This window comes from Echinops telfairi, unplaced genomic scaffold, assembly GCF_000313985.2.
Source record: "Echinops telfairi isolate 266 unplaced genomic scaffold, ASM31398v2 ScPeMD7_47;HRSCAF=170, whole genome shotgun sequence".
Classification (NCBI taxonomy): domain Eukaryota; kingdom Metazoa; phylum Chordata; class Mammalia; order Afrosoricida; family Tenrecidae; genus Echinops; species Echinops telfairi.
In genome coordinates, this window is record NW_022103945.1 from 637,583 (window position 1) to 646,632 (window position 9,050).

At 37.1% G+C, this 9,050-nt stretch overlaps 1 protein-coding gene across 2 annotated transcripts in view; it reads left to right on the forward strand.

The window, feature by feature from the left end:
- Positions 1 to 7,892, forward strand: part of FAM199X (family with sequence similarity 199, X-linked) — a 26,234-nt gene extending 18,342 nt beyond the window's left edge. Inside the window, exons 3-6 of one of the 2 annotated variants that reach the window (XM_004717729.2) lie at positions 600 to 749; positions 1,096 to 1,257; positions 2,887 to 3,153; positions 4,768 to 7,892. In XM_004717729.2, the coding sequence (XP_004717786.1) occupies positions 600 to 749; positions 1,096 to 1,257; positions 2,887 to 3,153; positions 4,768 to 4,938 (750 nt within the window). In that variant the 3' untranslated portion in view covers positions 4,939 to 7,892. The remainder of the gene's footprint in view (positions 1 to 599; positions 750 to 1,095; positions 1,258 to 2,886; positions 3,154 to 4,767) is intronic. The other variant, XM_045290656.1, reaches the window with a different exon arrangement.
- The last annotated feature ends 1,158 nt before the right edge of the window (positions 7,893 to 9,050 follow it).

The following is a 9,050-nucleotide window of genomic DNA, read 5'->3' on the forward strand; positions in this document are numbered from 1 at the left end:
TAAAGGGTGTTTTTTCATGTCCTCTATGCTCTAACTACGAAAATATTTGATTTACAAATAAGGAATCCTACTTCGCGGAATTTCATTTATCATGGTAGGGTCTAGAACCGATTAACAGCGATAAACGAGGGTTCACTGTATTGATGTTGTTGCTTTGTGTATAAAAGAGGCCTGGCTCGGAACTATTGTTGTTGGGTGTCATTGAATTGACTCCAACTCATAGCAACCCTATGTATTAGCAGAATGAAACACCTGGCCCTGCGCCATCCTCACACATTTTATGATTGAGCCCTTTGTGGCAACCACTGCGTCAAGCCATCTCATTGAAGGCCTTCCTCTTTTTGGCTAACTTGCTACTTTACTAAGCATGATGTCCTTCTCCAGGGACTGGTCTCTCTTGATACCATGATTGTTGTCAACATCCCTTAACGATTGGAACACAGATAAGAATTCATGCCATCAGATAAGAATATATTTGCCATTAGTATTATTTTTGAGGTAACATATAATGAATGTAAAATATGCTATGGTCTTTGAAATCTATTAATTTTTTTGCCTTCTCTACCCAACTCCTCCCCCACTACCTTATTTTTACAAAGCTACCAGGCAGTGACATTGCCAGTGGGAGTGATGTACTTTCTGATGTCATACCCAGTATTCCCAGTTCCCCTTGCCTGCTTCCAAAAAAGAAAAACAAGCACCGGAATTTAGATGAGCTTCCTTGGAGTGCAATGACAAATGATGAACAGGTAGAAATCTTGTCTTTGTTTTGTTTTGTCTTTAACATTAATTTTTCTGAGTCCTTTTTATTTATTAAAAGATCATTTTCTTGGGGGCTCTTTCAACTTTAAAACTTGTCATTCTTAACAAAAAACATATATGGTTGACATGGGAAGCTCACTGTTTTGCCCATTTAAAGCCACTACACAAATGTAAATTGCTTAATAAATTGAAATTTGAGCTTTAATGAAATGTTTCACAGGCAACAAACATAAATATTAAATACTTCTGATATGTAAATATTATAAATGGTATACTATAGGATCAGAGGTGTTAGCATTGATCTTGTTTGTTGAAATTTGTTTTATCACACAGGTGGAATATATTGAGTATCTGAGTCGTAAAGTCAGTACTGAGATGGGTCTTCGGGAACAACTTGATATTATTAAAATCATTGATCCCTCTGCTCAAATCTCCCCTACAGACAGTGAGTTTATTATTGAACTTAACTGTCTCACAGATGAAAAACTGAAACAGGTATGTAAAGAAAAACTGTATCTGATTTTATTGTACAGCTATTGAAAATGCCACTGTCTTTAAAAACTGTAGATTTGAATAATATCCTTGAAATGCATAATTAAGATCAAAAGCACCACTGTGAAATGTATAGTTAGACAGGGAAAAATAGAATGTTATGGGTTAGAGAACTCGTGGGTTTAAAAGGTTGTATATATATCTTGTACCTGGCAGTTCTTTTCTGGGATCAGTGTAGGTCAAGAGCCTGATCTTTAATTGTGTTGTCTGTGAAACTTAATTTCACCATGTACAAAGTGGTCAGGCTAGGGTGGAGATTTATTCTAACACAACTTAAAATAAAAGAGAGATATTGAAGACATACTCAGAATATTGAAGACATTATTATTGTGGCGACCATCTGAGCAGAGGGACTTTTGAATAGTCTTAGGAATTCCTTAGAGTAAAACTAAGCCTGGGTAGAGTAAAATGGAATGCCATCTGAAGTCTGCATTTTTGATATCTTTTAAAAGCAAGATATTTCTGCTTTCTTTTCCTCTGGTAGACTTGGATGAATATTTATAGTCTTATGTTTTACTTGTATGCTTTGTTTTTGCATTTATTATTCATAAAAAATGTCTTGCATTTCAGCATATCTTCCCAACAGACATAATACACTGTTCTGTGTTCCAACCGATTTTCCACTAGTGTGGTAAATTGATGCCTTGCATTTGAAGACAGGTTCCCTTGCTGCCCAGCTAAAATTTAGGAACTACTCTTTCCTTAGCTATAACCAGCAACTTACTCAAATCATCTTAAGTGGAGACTTTTGAAAATGTCTAACCGCATTCAGTTTGTTTTGTTGTCAGCTTCTATTTGAGGGTGTTATTTTCTTATCATTCTAAATTCCAGAGACCACTAGCCTCTCATTTACATATTATATTTTGTATACTTAAAAAATCGAATTCCACATAAGAGTTTCTAGAATTTTAAACAAGGTCAATTTTGGGGGCACTTCTTCCTAAATTTACTGATTTCTTTTGCTCTTATCTTCTGCCTCTCTGCACCTGCAGCCCTTTTAATGAAATAGCCTAATTCATTTTTATTGTTTAGAATATACATAGCAATACACTAATCCAGAAACTTCTATATGTATAATTCAGTGACACTTGTTACCTTCTTTGAGTTGTACAACCTTCCTTTGCTGGGTTGCTCCTCTCTTCTTTATGGAAATTCCCTGCCCCCTACATTTTCTATCTTATCTTCCGAGTTGTTGTTGTCATTTCATCCCATGCCAATAGATCTTAAAAGAGCTCAGTGCTCAAGGCAGACGTTCTGTACTAGTTAAGTTAACCTGTGCTTTGGTTTGAAGACAACTTTAGGGGCTGTTTTCCAGTGTAAAATTTGAAGATTAGCTCAGCAGGGGTTTCAGGGAGTCACCCAGCTTCCATAGCTATGAACTGTCTGGTTTCAGTTAGAATTTGAAACTCCATTCTTCACTTTCTCCCTTTTGATGAGGATCCTGCTTCTGCAACACCTTTGACCATCTTGACATTGAAGTACAACACTTGTGTCCTTCTGTTGCCTTCCAGCATTTTGAATACAGAACATCGTGGGTGTTCTACTAAGTACTTTTTGTCTGTGTGTTCCAAGGTCAGAAACTATATCAAGGAGCATAGCCCTCGCCAACGGCCTCCAAGAGAGGCCTGGAAGAGAAGCAACTTTAGTTGCCCAAGCACCAGTGGAGTGAGCGGTGCCAGTGCCAGTGCCAGCAGCAGCAGTGCCAGCATGGTCAGTTCTGCAAGCAGCAGTGGGTCCAGTTTTGGAAACTCTGCTTCAAACTCCAGTGCCAACATGAGTCGAGCACACAGTGACAGCAACCTGTCTGCAAGTGCAGCAGAGCGGATTCGGGATTCAAAAGTAAAACGTCTAATCAATACAAAATTTTACCTTTCAATATTTTCATTAGTACTTCATATAAATTTCTTGAAGAGTTGAAGTTATTCTGCTATCTAGATGCCTGTGGGTTTGGGTTTTTAAATGAAGAAGCAGGATACTCTGCTGTTGAATGAAGCATTCGAGGTTGAATGCTTCGAGAGAAATGTGTGGAACCAAAAGCATATTGCATTTGAGTTTTGATGTCTGTTTTAAGGGAGTTATATTGCTGGAAACGATGAGTGATTCTCCAGATTGCAATATTGACTGCAACTCACAATTGAGTGAATCTCACTATGTTGCTGATGTTGCTGTCTAGTAGCTCCTATGAATGTTCTTTTTGTATGTATGCTTTGTATGTGTGTTAAGCATTTTCCTAATGCTTTAATCCTAAATCTCTCTTCTTAGTTAATACAAAAACAATTATAGTGCTTTCTGTCATTTCTTTCTATTCTTCTCACAGTTGAAAATATTCTGTATAATATTATGCATTAAAAAAACAAAACAAAAAATATGCATCACTTAAGGGAAAAAAACGCAAGATAATAGATGTATATAGAATGCCTAGCACTGTGTGTGTGTGTACTTGGGAGTGGGTTCTGATCCTTGTAGTGGCATCAGAATTTGGAACCAGTTTAAGAATGATCAAAGGAATCTCTAAGCTGTTGATTTAAATAAATAATATGTACATTGTGTGGCTTTTTTGCAAAGCACACAAACCCCAATATATTAATTTCCTACATGTGCTCTGTATATGTGCATTATTTATGTGGGATCACTGGCAGTGCTGTGGTTATATTTTATGTGTTGAACTGCTAACTGCAAGGTCAGCGGTTTGAAACCACTAGCCACCCTGCAGGAAAAAGACGAGGCTTTCTACTCCCATAAAGAGTTACAGTTTCGGAAATCTACAGGGGTGGTGCTACCCTGTTCTATATATAGGTGGGCTATGAGTTGGAATTGACTCAATGACAGTGAGCTTGAGTAGATGCACAAATTGAAAGTCAGATTTTGGGAACCCAGTGGTGACTTCCATATGCATAATGATTCCTTGGCTTACTGGAGCAGGCGAAACATAGCCAACATTATGGATGGCCAAGGTATTTCTCAGGATCTATCGTTATCACTTCATTAGTGACAAATATGAGAGTACATACTAGGTTCCTAATGGCACTTTTAGGTGGTATTAAGCTTTGTTAAATATGAAAGAGGCATGATTCTTTGAGATTTCAGCCATGTTATATGCATTCATATTCAGTATTTTTCCCTTTTATTGCGTGTTTGCTGTGCACTGACACTAGTGTCCCTTAATTTGATGAAAGTCTCCGAAAGAACTGGCTACCCATAACTAGTCAAAGTGTCTCAGCCTTGCCTAATCAGAAGATTTGCTGGTCAAAATACCATAAAAATATAATCTTGAAGAATCATTTTTCTATCTGAGTCATTTGATTCACTTCCTAGAACAAGGCGTGTGTTACTACAGCGGAATATGAACATCTCTTAAAATTCCGAAGATGTAGACTTGGAGCCCCAAAACACAATGGGGTGGATTTTCCCAGAACTTGAACCTCACTGATTTAGAACTCTTTATTTTGGCAGAAGCGTTCCAAGCAACGGAAGTTACAGCAGAAGGCCTTACGCAAGAGGCAGCTGAAAGAGCAGAGGCAAGCTCGGAAGGAGAGGCTTAGTGGGCTCTTCCTTAATGAAGAGGTGCTGTCCTTGAAAGTGACTGAGGAAGACCATGAAGCAGATGTAGATGTCTTGATGTAATAATGGTGGGGAATTTCTCAGTGGTCTGCCTAAGCATTAACCCTTTCACGACCCTGTCCTTTCCAGCTTTGAATTTTTTTTTTTGGTTGATACCTGTGTTTTAATTGATGGAAGGCATGCAGAATCAAGGTGCATTCCTGAAGTTCTATTACAAAATGGGGATTTTGTTATATGGGACACATATGTCCCTTGGGACTCTATATACCACCTTTTTGAGCCTTTAACAGATATGTACAAGGTAGGGGCACCTGAAAATGTATCAGTTCATGACTATGGAATCATTGTGAGAAAGGCAACTTCCAGATAAAGCACAGGGACCCAACCCAGAAATAACACTAGTAAGCCTTACCTGCTAGTAAAAAACCAAGAGACAAAAAGTTCTGCAATATCATACCTCCAATATGCATCCCCACCATACTTGCACCATGACCAAGATTTTGATTAGGGCTGTGCTGATGTACCATTCATATAGGTCAGTGGTTCTCAGCAGGTGATTTCCAGGCCAGACTACCAGGATCACCTGGGCACTGGTAAGAAGTGCAAATGACCAGCCTTATCCCCACCCCCACCCCCTAACCTCATCTGGGACGTGCTCTGCATGATGTTTTAACCAGTGTTCCAGTTGATTCTGATACTAGTTTAAGAACCACTGATTTAGGTAAATGTTTTGGCTATTTAAGCTTTACAGTAGTTAAATGGGTTTTTTCTGAGACTAGTGCTTTTGGAGTTTATAACTCTTTAAAGGTACCACCGGCAAGTAATTTCTGTCAGTATATATACATGTGGAGAGATTATAATTCAATTCCCTTCTTAATGTTACAGTTTTCTTTCGGTAGTGTTGGTTTACTTTTTCTGAAGGGCCATATAGTGTGATTCTCAGTTCCTAGTGGAAATCATTCTTTGACGTGAGGAAGATGGGTTTGCATTTTATAAGTGCCTTCATTAGATTGGGTTCTAGCTACTTTCATTCATTAGTAACTCAAATGTCCAAGAATAGGCCCTAATGTTTTCCATGTCAGATGGTGTTTGTGTTTTTCCTTTTATGAAAACTCAATCTTTTCTGTCACTAGTGACTGCTGAGGAAACAGTGTGTGTTTCTAGGAGTGTACTTTAGATGTGATGCTATATGATTAATTTTCCATAGAGAAAGCAATTAGGCAAACCAAGCAATTCTGCTTTCTCACTGCTTTCTGAAATTTTCCCAAAGGCACAATTTCTTGAAAGTCCTCCCCCACGTATTTTTTCAGCACAGCTCTAATTTTTAAATACTCAGTATAACATCTTTCAGCATGTAAACAAGTTCACGTTCAACATTAACTGATGAAAAACCCTTAAAATTATGCTAAACATCTCTATAAAGTGCTAGAAGTAGACCAAGCTGTGAGTTACAGAAAACCCTCTAATGCGTTGGTTATTAATAGAACTCTAATGGAGTTGTTTTAAGTGTTTTCATAGAGAGTTTGTTATAATGAGTATTAGAAGTAGTATGTATCTTCTGCACATCTTTGAACATTCACATGGGTTAAAGATGGAAACTGATAACTACTGACAATCAAGCTGCTTTCTGATTTGCCTTTTTTGGGGGGGGAATAACATTTTTGGGGTAATGATCCTTCTTTAGTAGGAGTTGTAATCAATGTCTTTTAAAATCCAGGAGCCCAGAGGTTAATAAGATTTCTACCTTTTTAAAGAAAATTTTACCTTTTGTTTTGTCTAGTAGCTCATGAAGAAAAACCTGAAAGAAACTACATTCTCAATTCAAAGGAAGACTTCACTTAAGTTTTGGAAATGTTTTTTTTTAATTTTTATTTTAAATTTCACTTTCATCTTGGCTCCTTGAAAGATAAATCATGGAAACCAAGGATGAAAACCCTATTTTACCACTTTGTTGAGGTCTGTGGTATGGTTGTAACCTTTTATTTTTTTAATTTTTAATTTTTGGTTGTAACCTTTTAAAGACCACTAAATTCATACTTTAAAGTGCAGCTAAGAGAAAAGTATTTATGTTTGTGTGGTTTTCTGTTTGAATAGTCTTCTGACTTTTCCTCCTACCCTGTTTGGTGCCTCCTTATTCACAAAGTTGGGGGTGAGATTCCACAATACTCTGAGGAAGATTCCCATTCTCTTTCCATGTGCAGGCAGAGTACATGGAGAGAAGAGTGAATGATATGGTGTGGTGGTTTCATGTTGGATTGCTAACCAGTGAACCCATCTCATGAAGTCTTGGAAACCCACAGAGTTAGAATTGCTGTAGGGTCGCTAATGAGTCAAAGTCAACTCAATGGCAGCGAGTTTAGTTTTGGATCTTAGCAACGAGCAAAATCTCAAGAGACTGATTAGCTAGTTTCTCCCTACTCTTCAAGGAAGAGCAGCATTTATCTATTAAATATTTGGAAGCACGTATTTGAGAATCATCAGTAGAAGGATTGTGATATATTATCCATTTTTCTACTCTCTCACACCAATCATGTAGTCTCATGACTTTAAGTTTCATTTCAGTCATCATAAACAATTTTACCAAAGCACCACAAAGCCGATGTTAAAAGTTTCTAGGGGTTTGCGTGTTAATAGCTATGTTAATCTGAATGACTCTGTCTATATGGTACTATAGGTTAATGATAAGTCCGTAAGTTGATTTGGAGGAGATTTGAAATATCTTTTGATTAAAAGAAAAAACAATTAAGCCTATTTAGGCTTCCTTGCGATCCAAGTGGGAGATTGAGAAGTTTTTCTCTACTCTTTCCCCACAAAGCAAGAAAAAGAGAAAATGTTTTGTTATACTTTTTTTGTTATGGCTATTTCATGTAGTGGTTTTGAGCTCTCTTTTTCTTGGATCATGTTGTCATTTATTCAGTCTGTTGTATCTCTTGAGTTCACTTGAAAATAAATCCAACTCACTATTTGTCTTTTAAAAATATGACTCTTAAATATTAAAAAGGAGAGAGAAAGACTTACTTTGCTCTAGTGTCAATTATCAACTATGAGAATAAAAAATAAACCTGGTTAACTAAGGCCACAATCAAGTCCCCATTGATTGACCCAGAAGCATTTTATTAGGGATCTTGTAGTTTTCGGTTTAGAGCCCATCACAACGTTTAAAATTATGAAGCCTTAAATAAAATGGCATAAGGTTTTCTGTGGTTGTACAACTAAAAAGAAGACAATGCAGTACAGCATGTAGTTGCGTATAAAGGGTCAGTTCATTCTGTCTCCACAAGAACTCAGAGGAGAAAAAAACACCTTTGTGTGTGTGTTTGTCAGAAGGCTTGTTTCATTTCTTGTTAAGAGTATGGAAGTTTTTTCTAGTTCCTCAGTCCCTTGGGTAAAACAGATATATTTGCTGAATTCATCTCAGAAACCAGGCCTTTAATGAAATGACTCTGTAAATTGGGTGGAAATCTTGTTTTATTCAACTTTTAGTCCTAAATCACCCTTTAAAAAGACCCTTTAAAAGAAAACAACAGGAAACTATTGTATAAAGACAGGCTCCTGATTCTGACGAGCTTTAAAAATTGTGAACAGCATTAACTGTCTCACATTTAAGCCAAAAATGTCAGTATGTCACCAGTCTAGTTTTGTTTATTTCCAGGTTCTGTAGCACAGACATATTTGTGGCTTACTCTCTCTAGCCTCATGTGCCTTAATGGTGACCTCTGAACTTTGTGTCAAAGGCTTTTCCAAATGCAAATATATTCTACATGTAATTCGTTTTTAAAAATGCCCATGGTCTAGGATAACAGTCAGCAAGGCCTTTAAATTAAGCCCACCTATGGTTATAGAATGAATATAAAAGGAAACAGAAACCTTCAGCTCTAATGTCATTTGCATAATTTTCCTTTTGGCCCAGGTAGGTCATTGAATAATATTGAAAGTGAGTTGAAGGATGCTTTAATGTATCCTCCTCCCTGCTTTAAAAGGTCCGAGGCTAGAATTCCTTTTTAAACCAGATAGCCTAAGTATAGGCCAATCACTTCAGGAACAGAGATCATATAGTAGCAAGTTGGTTTTTGTTCACTTTAGGGATTTGTTGTCATTTGAGCGCTGATAGCTGGAACACTTCCCTCCCCATTTGTCTTTTCCCAAATTACCTTTAACTTTTTTATCTTTAAGAA